Source organism: Hemibagrus wyckioides, linkage group LG15 (genome assembly GCF_019097595.1).
Source record: "Hemibagrus wyckioides isolate EC202008001 linkage group LG15, SWU_Hwy_1.0, whole genome shotgun sequence".
In the NCBI taxonomy this organism is placed as follows: Eukaryota; Metazoa; Chordata; class Actinopteri; order Siluriformes; family Bagridae; genus Hemibagrus; species Hemibagrus wyckioides.
In genome coordinates, this window is record NC_080724.1 from 15,452,335 (window position 1) to 15,467,035 (window position 14,701).

General features: G+C 39.0%; 1 protein-coding gene across 1 annotated transcript; it reads left to right on the top strand.

Moving 5' to 3' along the window:
- Nucleotides 1–3,917: 3,917 nt before the first annotated feature.
- On the top strand, nt 3,918–14,561 carry tmco4 (transmembrane and coiled-coil domains 4). Its single transcript, XM_058409681.1, has 14 exons — nt 3,918–4,241; nt 6,452–6,602; nt 6,706–6,880; nt 6,984–7,011; nt 7,090–7,219; nt 8,018–8,115; nt 8,725–8,868; nt 9,138–9,257; nt 9,462–9,626; nt 10,697–10,833; nt 10,971–11,055; nt 11,183–11,300; nt 11,382–11,499; nt 13,542–14,561. Exons 1-14 carry the CDS (start codon nt 4,202–4,204, stop codon nt 14,160–14,162), a joined length of 2,130 nt encoding a protein of 709 aa, XP_058265664.1. The 5' UTR covers nt 3,918–4,201; the 3' UTR covers nt 14,163–14,561.
- The last annotated feature ends 140 nt before the right edge of the window (nt 14,562–14,701 follow it).

Genomic DNA, 14,701 nt, shown 5'->3' on the forward strand with positions numbered 1-14,701 from the left:
ATTCTCTGATTGCCTCCTTATTCGGATCTTCCGTTCATACCGCTGTCTCTCGGTGAGTGTTAATCAAACACAAAAAGTAAAAAAGGAAATAAACTCAGTCCACTCTGTTCATAGTCTTTCCTTCTTGAAAAGCCTGCTGTCAATGTCTGTCACGTTCCTTTTATTTTCCTTGGTTTAACTTGGCAAGTATTTAATACAGCTGCTCGCACTACAGTTTTTCCCCAGTTGTTTCATGACATATTCTCACTGCCTCCCTCCCCCACGATTCCCCCAAACGTCCAGCTGACTCTTACTCATGGTAGCATACATACATGCTGTGGCCACTCTTCTCAGTATGCACATATAAGTGCATGTGAAAAAGAGAAAGTGCCATAAATGTAGTTTGACCCCCCCACCCCCCCACCCCCACCCCCCCTGAAGGAATCAGAATCTAAATTAAGTGAAAATTTGTATAACCGTATGTTTGTGTGTGCTAACTCTTTTAGGTGTTTACTTTAACTGAATAGGTGGATGTCAGAAGGGTGTGTTTATTATATTCTGCCTTTGATCAGATGCCAAACTGTCTGAGAATAGCCCCTTGTAGGGAGGACCTGCCTTGACAGATCCTTGCGCGGATGTACTTGCAAAAACACAGACATTCGCCTGTGTCTGGCATAAATATGAGAAAAATCGCAATGGTTGGTGAAGTTATTAGTGAATTTAAGTGCCAAAGCAAAGCAAAAATGCATGACCTATGATTCCATTCTTTGCTCTTATTAGCTTTTATTTAAATAATAATTGTTTTGTATATGGTGATAATTATTAACGTGTTGAAAAGGTCTTTAAAATAATGTGATGAAAACAATTGTAATGCATTCAGCGCTACTTGACATTAGCCAGATAATTTAGCCAACTTGTTTTGCTGTATTACATACATATATCATTTAACAAATGTTAGACAGCAGTGGAATGCAGATTATCTGCTGCAAGCCTTGCCTTCCTTAATGTTTGTTCTGCAAATACAGCACATCATTTGGGCCTTCATAGGACATCACGTTTATGAAATGGGAATATTTTATCTGCTCAATTCCTCAATTATCCTCAATTATTCTGTTATTTCATTTTAACATAAATCTTTTCACAGGCTTTTCCTTTTGTCTAGTCTGTACCTGCCTGGCTCTCATTACACATCACACTGAGTCAACACACTTCTGCTGGTGACTCAGAGAAGACAGTTGTTAGACTGCATCATAGGCGATCTGTTTCATATAATTATTGATGTGCCAAAAAGCCATCTGACTGTTCTATAAGTGGTTCATTGAATTGCATCCAAATATATTAATGACAGACTTGTGCAACATGAAAACCATTTACTCCTGTTTGGGGGGATGAAATGTCCTAAGAACAATATGTAAATAATAATTCCCCAATGAAGGGAAAACCCAGCTCATGTGAAAATTCAGTGTGGGAAAAAAATGTATAACAATATTTTTCAGGAATGTGGCCTAAATTCCCCAGGCACAGATTATAAAATTCGTTGCAATTTGGCAGGCTTATTACTGTTGTGGAGCATGCAGATTTTTATCAGTGTGATAGAAATACAGCAGCAATATTTATAGATTCCCTTTTGTTGAATTTATTTTACCACTGAGTCATGCTGAGAAGGCAGATTTCTATTATTAATAAATGGAAAATGATTATAGAACAAATATTAAAATATGAAAATTGCTTGACATTTTGACTTTCAGACTAAAAGTCACTCGCGATGACCGTCACCTGAAAATAAGGAATGTTATACAATAAATCCTTTATTATCTTCCAGACCTATGTGGGCACAAACATAACCAGTCCTCCAGGCTAAACATTTTTAGTATGATGAGTGATGTAGGAAGCCGTTTACAGGGTTGTGTAGTTCACAGCCCATCAGTGGAGAGTATGACAAGCGATGATGGTGAACTGCCTTTACATGCCTGTAGCAGCATGTACAAAAAAGGAGAGCATAGCAAAAGAACTGGTGGGAAAGAAGATAATCCATAACAAACATCAACAAGCCATTATAATAACAATAGTAATACTTCTACTACTACTACTAATAATAATCATCATCATCATCATCATCTTTATCATCATAATAACGGTAATGCTTTACATTATGATTCCCCCTACAGTGACATAATACTGTATATAGGTTTACATGACAAATCAGTAATAATGTTAACATTAATATGACCATAATATTAAGTAGTATAAAAAATTAAAATTAGTGAACTATTTGGAACACAATCTGTGTGTCACTGTATGGCAATGCTAAGATATTGGGGGAAAAAACAGTAAATAAATACTGAATTAAACCGTTTACACAGTAAACACAGACTCTAGCAAATTTATTGGACTGGCTTGTTTTTTTAACCTCAGTTAAGGTTCCCCTACATACTGTACATTCCTTTACACCAATGCAGATGTATCATTATGGATGTATGGTACCAGGCAGCAACAGGACTAGTGAAGGTGGAGTGTTGGAAGAGAGGGGGTGTGGGGTGGGGGGGTCAGGCAGGCAGGAAGGCAGGCAGGCAGTGCCCCACTTGAGGTAATGTGCTTACATGGTTCACTTTTATCCAAATACTGTATGTGATGATTCATCTGCCTGAACAGCCTTTTTTTTTTTTGCTCACTTTGTGGTTAAATTCATGTTCACATTTGTAAAAGTAATTCCCCTGATCTACATGACTGACAAAATTGGCTCTAAGAGGATAAACATGCTTTGTCAAATCCAGTTATTGTGCACAGTGCCAAAGGCAATGATAAATGAATTGTGGGCCAAAGGGGGCCCGAGTGTAAGCCGGTACATTTATTGTTGCCACAATATTTGGATTCTGGGCCAAAATGTCCTAAATGCAGCCAACCATATTTAATACCCATATGCACTATTAAAGTATGTTCTGCCCTCAGAAATGGCTTGAATTGTGGATGTGTTCTGGCTGCCAGATTCAGATAAAGTATTCACCATTAATTGCTAGGGGTATGTGGGCCAAATGAAACGGTTGCTTGATGCTCTCTGATTTAAGCTCCATACAAGATATTAAGGAATCCTTTGCATCAACACATTCAAATCCTGAATATGAAGCGTGTTCGTTTTTCTTGCTTTAAGGTAGCATTCATTTTGACAAGTCACACATTTTCACAGATGATGAGCAATGAGATACAAAGCTGTGAGTTTTGCCACAACACGCAGGCTGTTTTCAAATCATATTAAATTGCAGCTTTTCAATGAAATGAAATTAAAATGTACAATACCGATACCAGAGGCTGTGTTGCTGCCCAATATCTCCATTGTCCAGATCTCAGGTTACGTTCTTTGTGAGGTTTTCCTAATATCCACTTGGGTTTCTATCAGGTTCTCTGGTTTCCTCCAACTTACCAAAGTCACACCAGGACATGGATTAGCAACACGAAGTTGCTCCTAGGTGTGGGTTTGTGTATGCAAGCTTGTGACAGATTGGCATTCCATCCTCTGCGTATTCCCACTTCACACCCAGTATTCCCGGGATCGAATCCAACTCCACTGTGGCCAGTATAAAGTGGTTACTGACCATGAATGAATGAAAAGAAATCAGTTTGTTAATATTATCTTATTAAGATTTGTCCTACCACATGACTTTTGTCTTTTGAAAGTGTTTTGTCCTAAATAGCCTACAGTGATCTTCATTTAATGCTTCACACTGTTTTACTTGTTACTGTAATGCTTCACATTGCATCACACTGTTTTACTTTTCGTTAAATTGCACATGAATCATTCATAATCACTTAGAGAGCCAGAATTAAGGACACAAAAACGCTTTGGACTGCGATTTAAAGCCTAAATAAATTAGTAGAGTCAGTGCTGCCCCCTTCCGCCAGACACTGATATTACACTTTTATTTTTGTGTTGTTTTTTTTAAGTACGTTTCCGCATCGTCCATTACACACGTCAGCCATTGTCCACTACATGCACTACTGCAGTATCATTTTCGTTTATTTATAAGAATTTAAAGTCTGTAGTTGTGTAAACTTTAACTCAGTTTGTAGGCTTGTATCTGAGAGGGTCTGGATTATGAGGGACACGTGTATGAGGGAGGAAACGTTACGTGTTAAAAACTGAACTTTGATTCGACTCGTAAGGACATGGATGGACATGGATGATAGGAAGTGAAACACCGGGGCCAGGGGACCGGGCTTTGGGAGCATGGACTCATCAGATGGAGAAAGATCGGATTTAGCTTTAGGTAAGTTAACGGGGAATATTTTCGCTTTGTTAACAGTGTGAAAGCTGTCTCCAAGCAACTTGATTAGCTAAACATAGTTAGCCTACTGAAGGAATGTGGGATTAAATGAGGTAGCAGAGTTTCTATGTTTACTGTATTTGACCTGAAAACTACTAGGAATTGCTTTTTAGTCTGCAGAAGTTTATGTTGTTTATTAGAACAGAGTGACCACTCTGGTGGTCAATCGACGTGACATTCTGTAACATGAGAGCTTGGACAGTGAAAGCAGGCCTGATAGGAAATAACAGGCAGTTCGGGTTGTGCACACACACACATATATGTGTGTGTGTATATATATATATATATATATATATATATATATATATATATATATATATATATATATATATATATATACACATACACTATATTGCCAAAAGTATTCGCTCACCCATCCAAATAATCAGAATCAGGTGTTCCAATCACTTCCATGGCCACAGGTGTATAAAATCAAGCACCTAGGCATGCAGACTGTTTTTACAAACATTTGTGAAAGAATGGGTCGCTCTCAGGAGCTCAGTGAATTCCAGCGTGGAACTGTGATAGGATGCCACCTGTGCAACAAATCCAGTCGTGAAATTTCCTCGCTCCTAAATATCCCACAGTCAACTGTCAGCTGTATTATAAGAACGTGGAAGTGTTTGGGAACGACAGCAACTCAGCCACGAAGTGGTAGGCCACGTAAACTGACGGAGCGGGGTCAGCGGATGCTGAGGCGCATAGTGTGAAGAGGTCGCTAACTTTCTGCAGAGTCAATTGCTACAGACCTCCAAAGTTCATGTGGCCTTCAGATTAGCTCAAGAACAGTGCGCAGAGAGCTTCATGGAATGGGTTTCCATGGCCGAGCAGCTGCATCCAAGCCATACATCACCAAGTGCAATGCAAAGTGTCGGATGCAGTGGTGTAAAGCACGCCGCCACTGGACTCTAGAGCAGTGGAGACGCGTTCTCTGGAGTGACGAATCGCGCTTCTCCATCTGGCAATCTGATGGACGAGTCTGGCTTTGGCGGTTGCCAGGAGAACGGTACTTGTCTGACTGCATTGTGCCAAGTGTAAAGTTTGGTGGAGGGGGGATTATGGTGTGGGGTTGTTTTTCAGGAGCTGGGCTTGGCCCCTTAGTTCCAGTGAAAGGAACTCTGAATGCTTCAGCATACCAAGACATTTTGGACAATTCCATGCTCCCAACTTTGTGGGAACAGTTTGGAGCTGGCCCCTTCCTCTTCCAACATGACTGTGCACCAGTGCACAAAGCAAGGTCCATAAAGACATGGATGACAGAGTCTGGTGTGGATGAACTTGACTGGCCTGCACAGAGTCCTGACCTCAACCCGATAGAACACCTTTGGGATGAATTAGAACGGAGACTGAGAGCCAGGCCTTCTCGTCCAACATCAGTGTGTGACCTCACAAATGCGCTTCTGGAAGAATGGTCAAAAATTCCCATAAACACACTCCTAAACCTTGTGGACAGCCTTCCCGGAAGAGTTGAATCTATTATAGCTGCAAAGGGTGGACCGACGTCATATTGAACCCTATGGATTAGGAATGGGATGTCACTTAAGTTCATATGTGAGTCAAGGCAGGTGAGCGAATACTTTTGGCAATATAGTGTATATGTGTGTACACACTATATTGCCAAAAGATTTGGGACACCCCTCCAAATCATGTGTTTCAGGGGTTGGGCTCGGCCCCTTAGTTCCAGTGAAAGGAACTACTAATGCTTCAGAATACCAAGACATCTTTGTGGGAACAGTTTGGGGATGACCCCTTCCTGTTCCAACATGACTGATCACCAGTGTACAAAGCAAGGTCCATAAAGACACGGGTTTGGTGTGGAGGAACTTGACTGACCCGCATAGAGTCCTGACCTCAACCCAACAGAACACCTTTGGGCTGAACTGATCGTTAAAGAGTTGTTTCCTAAATTCCTCTCAAAAAATATGATGAGAAACCAAAAAAAGTGCAATTATATCTGTCCTGAAGTCCAACAAATGACTTTTTCTTACGTACAAATTCAGCTAAACGTTTGCTGTTGCTAAACAATAACTTGATTTTTCCAAAGTACACCTTTAAGTCACATGTTACATTTAGTTTTTTCATTACTTTGACATGTATGCTATCATATACTACATTTTTAGTTGTGCTATGTCTGTAATTTTTTCTCTTAACAGACCCAGGAGGAAAAGAATCCAAATTGAATGGCAGACTTCAGTCAACAGCAGAAGCAGCGATCGGGAGGCAGCTCAGTGAACCAGGCCGATTTGCCTGCGCTGCATTGTGTGGGGTGTCACTTGGCTATCTTTTCCCAGGATCAGAACAAAGGTAACAGAGCAAACATAGTTAAATCTGATATGTGTATATTTGCACTATTGGTTTGACATGTAAAGAGCATCTTGGCACAACAAGAACGATTTCTTCCTGACAGGTCGTTTCGGGAGAAGTATCTAGAAGGCTTTGTACAATGGCTGGGTCTTGACGAGTCTGTCATGCCAGTGATGCACGCCTTCCTGGCTGGACTTGGGTGTGAAGGTAGTGACACCTTCGTGACCATTCTTCAGGCAGAGCCACTACTCAGCACTGGTGCATTGCCTGTTACACAGGTGTGTAAATACACACACTTTATCAGCCCACAGTAGTGCTTGTGTTATCACAACACTGCTGGAATTGTAACCACCTGCTCTGCTCTGTTTCATTCTCTCTCAGGATCTTGTTTCCTTCTCGGTCAAAGATGGTGAGGGTCTTGACTACCTCTTATGATGCCAGTTGTGAAAAACAATGTATTGATCACACTTCTATTCTCTTGCTCCAGGTGAGTATGATGCCAGGGCTCGCGTCCTGATCCGACATGTCAGCTGCCTACTGCGTGTCTGTCCACAGCAGCTCGAAGATTTTGAGGAGACACTTGGAGAACAGTTGAGACAGGGAGGAGAGGAGAGCGAGTAAGAGATACGCTTACTTACTTTTATATTTATGCTATTGGTTAAAATATGAAACAGCACTAAGTAGAGTTTTTGTCTTACATACAGTGTTTGAAGGACATTGTCTTGTGGGAATCGTTGTTATCTACATTAGTCTTGTAGCTCCAGTACAAAATGATATAAGGGGATAATTGCTTAGATTTTATTTTCTTTAAGATACTCTAGTCCCATGTGAAATCATTTATGAGCTCATGGCTGTTTGTAATCAAAGTCAGAAATATTCAGTGGATTATCATTCACTGTGTAGTAACCATGTCTAATGAATCTGTCAGATCACTGAGCAGTTAGAGTCTCTGAATAACTAATGAATAACAAGTTAACAAATGTTTGTTTTATTTTTTTTGTAATGTTGCTTTCAATCTGGATTTATTATGAGGGTAAGTGCAAGGTTTGGTTTTCTTCTGCTTTGCTCATGACCCTATATTATTTTCCTTAAACTCTTCATTTATACTAAGGGGTTTAGGATTCACATCCAAGGGTGTTCACTGTTTCTTTTTAAAATAAATATGATTTTAGCAATCTGAGCACTTTATAAAAATGGTGTCTCCATTCAATTCTATTTCAGAAAGTCTCTGTAGGTGTTTTGATGAATCATGGCATTCATGCAATCTAGCAAGCACACATAATATTTTAAACAAATGCAGTCTTCATCCATGTTACATCACACTTGTTATAATTCCAAGCTCATCACAACATGTGGCGATTTGATTTCACTTTAGTATACTGTCTGTTTGTTCTTTGCTCTAAATTTGTGCACAGAGAAGAGTCGTCAAGAAGACGGAAGAAGGAAAGAGGGCGTGCTCTGCGGCGGTACTTGCTGATAGGTCTTGCAACTGTTGGTGGGGGAACAGTACTGGGTGTGTTTAAACAATTGTTTATCCCATTGAATGCAAGCAAGACTTCATAATGCATGCACACTTTAAGTTTTTGGACATCTGACCATCACATCCATATGTGCTTGTTCAACATCCTTTTACAAAGCACAATAAATGTTTGTTACATAATGTATGCTAATTTACTTATTGTATTCTCCCTATTCGCTTTTGAGATTAAATAACTGTAGCAGTAGGAGGTTAAAAACCACAGATATTTTTATTGTACAAAATTTTATTTGGCCTTGCCATTTATACCTTAATATATATATTTTTTTTTTTTTTTTGCAGGAATCATATTATTCTGTACACTTGTACAATTATTTTGACTCTTCAGATCACATAGTCATTGTTAGTATTGTTTATTTGATCTTCCCTAACTGTAATTTTCTAAAACACAAAACTAGCACCGTTCTAAATGTAAAGATCTGTCTCAAATGTGAGTTAGAAATAGATATTTAATACCTAAAGGTGTCCGCAAACTTTTGGTTAGTAACAACCAGTCAGTAACCTTGCATGCATTAACCGTTCCTATAGCGCCTATTAGCGGAGTGATACTGAACAGGAGTAAATAAGTGCTTTGTTGTGTGTTAGGTGTGACAGGAGGTCTGGCTGCACCTTTAGTGGCTGCAGGAGCAGGTGCAGTGTTGGGTGCAGGAGGAGCTGCTGTTCTGGGTTCAGCCACGGGTATTGCTATCATGGCCTCCCTGTTTGGCGCTGCAGGAGCTGGATTAACAGGTGAGCTGATGTAAATTGCCGTATTGTCTTTCATTTGGTTACTTTTAAATATCTGGCAGGCATTTTAGCCAAAACAGCTTACATTTAAAATAGGAAAGTAGGATGTAGGAAACTCAGACATATAGTAAAGCTGCCAAGCCTTGAGCTCATATAGTCTATCTAATCACATGTTTTCTGCTCTCTTTGACTTTGCACTTTTGTTTCACTTAAGATTGACTTTTTGACCCCTGATATTGTAGTGTTGTCGGGGTTTTTTTTTCCATTGGTAGGCTATAAGATGAACAAACGTGTGGGCAAAATCGAGGAATTTGAGTTCCTTCCACTGAGCTCAGGGAAACACCTTCACGTGACTGTGGCAGTAACAGGATGGCTGTGCAGTGGCAAATACAGTAAGTACTCATTCCAGCTTAATTAACCTATTACACAGACTTCTTTGAGTTATTAAGAGACAGTATTTTGAAACATATTTTCAGATATTTGTAGGCCACCCTTTCTTTTTCGTATTTTAAACTTTTAAGACCTGTGCAAGACACATACGATGTGCAGAAATGACTTGAAAAGACATTTTGTTCTCATCTTGTTGGTTATCATAGGTTCCTTTCAGGCTCCATGGCGCAGTCTGGATGCCTGCGGAGAGCAGTACTGTCTGAAGTGGGAGTCCCGCTACCTACTGGATCTGGGCTCTGTCCTGAACACACTGTGGGATGGGCTTGTCAGCATTGTGGCCCAGGAGGCCCTCAAATACACAGTGCTTTCAGGTGAGTTGTCTAAGTATGTTGGTGCTATTTTGACTTTATTTTAATGTAAATTAGTAACTGCTTTACATACTGAATATGGTTAATTCTAGTACATTTTAGTTATGCATGACAGATGCAGTATGTTCATTCACACATAAATTTTTTGGCTGATTTTTATTTGTTACAGAAATAAAGATTTAAAATAAACTTGAATTTCCTAACATGTTTCCATTCTACCTGAATTCAGTCTATATTATTGATAATATTATACAGGTATAATTATTATTTTTTTCTTTAATCTGTACATGTGTGCGAAGAGAAGTTTGTCTCTGTTTTTTGGTCTAAAATATAGATGTCTCGATGGAATAAATCATGACGCGAAATTTTCAACTTTAAAAACTAAATATTTATCAGTAAATGATCCATTAGCTGGCTGTAACCTCCAGTTCGATGCCTGCTTTCGGTCAACATAGGGCTTCCTCACACAGAATAAAGCCAGGCTTTAATTCACGCTGTTGGATTGTTATGTACAAAGTCTAACCTGTTCAGTTTATAATCAAAGTTTATATATGTCCACAATGCACCCATGCTGCAGTCATAGTGGAATTTTTAAATGAAGTCCTCTCTTTTTTGTGCTTTTGAGAAAAATCAAGTCATTTTCAGAGCTATAAATAGTATACATTTCACCACATGTAGGGCTGCTACAAATTGTGAATGCTGGAAAGTTGTTTATCAGTACTACTCTGCAGCTTGGGTAATAAAATAACTATTTATTGCACCTTGTCACTGAAAACTATAAACATAGTACTAGCTATTAAATGACTAATGAAGAGCTGGAGTTTTACATAACTCAATGTAAACACACTTCTCTTTTTATTGCTTTTATTTTTGCAGTTATCAAATAATTTTTTCAATTATTTTGGCTCTAGGATCATTCAGTCATTATATATCCTGACTTATTTGTTATTGTATGTTATTGCTTTACAAAACAACTGTAATTGTCTAGCAATCTAGTTCTACAGCCCTAACTGTAAAAATTAGTATCATATTCAAGTTCATATTCAATTATTTCTGGCCTTCTTCCTGCACAGGCATCGTTACTGCTCTCACATGGCCCGCATCTCTGCTGGCGGTGGCGAGCGTGATTGATAACCCATGGGGAGTGTGTCTAAGCCGCTCAGCAGAGGTAGGAAAGCATCTGGCCCAAGTGCTCCGGAGCAGGCAACAGGTTTGTGAGGTGTTAGATAGAAATCATTTCACTTTACTTTTACTGACTGCTCTGTGCAGCTCATCAGATCATACAGAAGCTCTAATTAGGATGGTATCCCTAGTGCTGTCTTTTCTGCTATCTCTGTCTTAACAAAGGGAAAGCGACCTGTCAGTCTGATTGGATTTAGCCTTGGCGCCAGAGTGATCTATTTCTGTTTGGAAGAACTTGCCAATGATCAAGGTACTTTTTTTTGTCTCTCTTATATGATGGAAAGGTCAGAAATATCAATTTGCAGAGTGTGACTGCACTTGTGAACCTTATCTCCTCCTGCACATTGAAAGACATGTCATGTCTCATTGTTGGCCAGGTAGTGAAGGTGTCATAGAGGATGTCATTCTGCTCGGAGCGCCTGTGGACGGATCAGAAAAAACGTGGGAGAGGCTCTCGAAGGTTGTTGCTGGGAAGATTGTCAATGGTTATTGCAGGTTAGGAGAAGACAAGTTGCATTTATAGTTAGTATTTTAGAAATATAGTGGAACTGATGGATTTTTTTTTTTCCTTTTTAGAGGAGATTGGCTTCTTGGATTTGTGTATAGAGGTTCATCTGTTCAGCTGTCTGTGGCAGGACTACAGCCAATCAACTCAAATAATCGCCGCATAATTAATGTCGATCTGTCTTCGGTGGTGAGTAAATGGCCTACATACAATACGCCAGGTTCATAGGAGGACGGAGAAGCCCATTCTGCCTCATGAATATTCTAATGAACATGTGATGGAGCTATATAAACACCTTCAGCGTTGTATCCTTACAGTGTGATGGGATTACTATATCCCCAATTTAATCATGTGAACAAAATGTGTACATCCATACTTAATCTTTTGTTTTGGGATCTGCGGAAAATTTACATAAGCGTGTTAAACCTGGCACTGAAAATCCAGGCACAAGTAATTACACTAATATGACATAGTGACCCTACTCTCATATGTTTAGAATGATGCAACAAATGCATTTAAATAGACATAGACTATTCAAATATAGTTCATTTAAGTGACATAAAACAAGCAGTATATTTTACTCTTTTTCACCCTCGTTCTCTTGCAGTGTAGTGGGAGGTCATCCTGCCTGCCTTATTGACTAGCCCATGAAACAAGGGTCAATGTGACTAAAAGTAAATAAAGGATTATGTGATAACAAAACCCATTCATTGGACATTGATTAAAAGATGCAGCAGAACCTTGGTCAATCAGCAGCAGAGAAGTAATCAGCAGCAAGATGCCAATCGCTGCAGCTTAAAGGGCACACAGTATCAGGAACACAGTTGAGAGCTTTATTTGGAAGCCTAACACTTACAGGCATCAATATTATTGGTGATGTTTTTTTATGCCACTTCTAAATAGTATGTCATGACTTGTTTTTGCAATATCGGATGTTGTTGCGATTCTGCCCTCTGACACAGCATTTTTTTATATTCTGGACAAATAGTTAGTCAAATTATTGCAGTTAATATTAAAACACAACAGATACAATATGCTGTATAGCAGTAATGCAGTATGGTGTTATCCTTGTGCGGTGGAAAAACTCTTCACATGGTGAAATCTTTTAATATGTTGAACTGAACTAAATTGTTTCTCCTTTGTACATATCTCCATCACAAGTAAAGTTATGCAGGGATCATAAACCCTAAAAGGGTGAATATGGGTAAATAACTTAACAACAGGGTGATATGATGACCCAGAATTTATTTATTGTTTTTAAAAACGGACATCCTGAAATGTTATATACGATTACTTTATTAATACTTAAACCTCACACTCGTAACCCTTTATAACTATATTTAACGTTATCACTTATGCTAAAGCAGTTATAAATAGCCGTCCCCTCAACAGTCACACTTTCTCTCTTGAAGTGCAGCTTGAAAGTGCAAAGTCTTAGTTACAATGCACCTTACGGGTCCCTGGGAAAGAATTGGTTATTATATAATAAAATGATTACAGCCATACCAGTACTACTGGCAGAGCATCATTCAGATTTGATAATTCAGCAGCACAGTATAAGTATTTTAAAGTTGAGTTCAAATGTGAAACAATAGAAAATTGCATTTAAAGATTCTACACCAGATCCACTGAAAGACATGTTGACTGACAATTTATCATTTTTTTTGTTCAATTTGCATTTATTTAAAAAAAAAATATTATAAATGTGACCATGAAAATTGGGTCTATTTTCCTGTCTTTATTCATAGATTATTGTCGTTCTGTAGCAGTGTTTGTTACACAGGCTTTATTATTAACACAATCTATACAGAAAGCTTTCTCAAATTTGAGGCATCAAATGAAAACCCTATTGTGTAACAAAACAACTGTTTGGCTGTTTCAGTACATAATTTTGGGGTTTTTTCCAACATAATGTGCGAGCACACAGTCGTTAAACAGAGATGAATCCGGTGGCATTATTTCGTTTTGAATGACTGTGCATGAAATACTACGGTAATGAAAATACAGTGCTCTCTGAAAGTACTGGAAGAGCAAGGCCTGTTCTTTTGTGCTTGCTTCACGTTTTAGATCAAAAGATGAATATGAGATAATAGATCAGAATTTCGGCTTTTATTTCATGATATTTACATAGAGACGCGTGTAATTACGTCCCGGTACTTTCCGAGTATCAAAATTCCATATCTAACCTTTGCCTTAGCCTTTCTCTAAACATAGAATTCTGTCTTTCCCAGGTCAAAGGCCACTTGGACTACATGCATCAGATGGACACAATCCTTGTAGCAGTTGGTGTTCCTACCAAGGAGGGAGCTGGAGCTAAAACTCACTCAGTGATGTTAAGTGAGAGGAAACTGGATCCTCCAGAGACTCAACCCATCAAAGAGAATGGACAAAACCTTCTAGAGGATTCAAACAAAAGTGAGGAGACTAATGTGAGGAAGGAATTCACTGAGACTGAAGGAGAAGAAGACAGTGCTGAAAGAGCGCAGGAGAACGGCTGGGATATTCCAGACATATCTGACTTGCTAGACTCATTAAGTGTCTCCGAGTCTGAACAAAAGGACAGTAGTCTTTTCACTTCCACTGAGGGCACTGAAGTTTCAGACCATCAGCACATACAGGACGGTCAATGTGACACAGACAGTGAGTGCAATTCCTGGGAATGGGACACCAAACACTGGACTACTGAACATACAATCAAACACAACCCTAAAAGAACCGAATGTCCCACGCAGGATCAAGCAGACAAAAGCCAACAGCCTTTTTCTGCAACACTGCCTACGCACTCACGTCATAGCCCGGTCATAGAACACACAGCGAGAGCGCACATGGATTCAGATGAGATTAAAGGTTAAATCAGTGCCTCGTGGTCCTTGTACTGGAGTACCAATATGCTGCTGTTTAGTGCTGTGTTGCTGTAAAACACCTGATACATCTTGACTGCTAATTATAAAGGCTTTCAAGAGTCGATTCAAGTGTTTTATAGCAATAGAAACATTAAAGCAAATGAAGCAGTGTTACAAACTGGAATAAAACAAACTGGAATTTTAAATAAGCCAGAAACGACTTAAACTTGTCACAATTCATTTAAAAAAAAAATTTGTGTTAATTTCTGCTGACACTGTGAAGTAGAAACAGTTTGTCTCATGCAAACTCCATTCTGGAAATCAGGGCTGCTCCATGTATTGTTTGTCAATCAAATATTAATCAATGCCATTTAAGAAACCTGAAACATTAAAAAAAAATGAGCCCTATCATTTTTATTGTGTTCTGTGAACATTCGAACCAATCATAGAGAATCAAGACATGTTTTCTTTGTGCTTTCCAATTCTACTTTTTGTTAGTCTAAATTGTCTAAATCCGACCCTGAAAAGCAGCATAAAGACTTCATTAT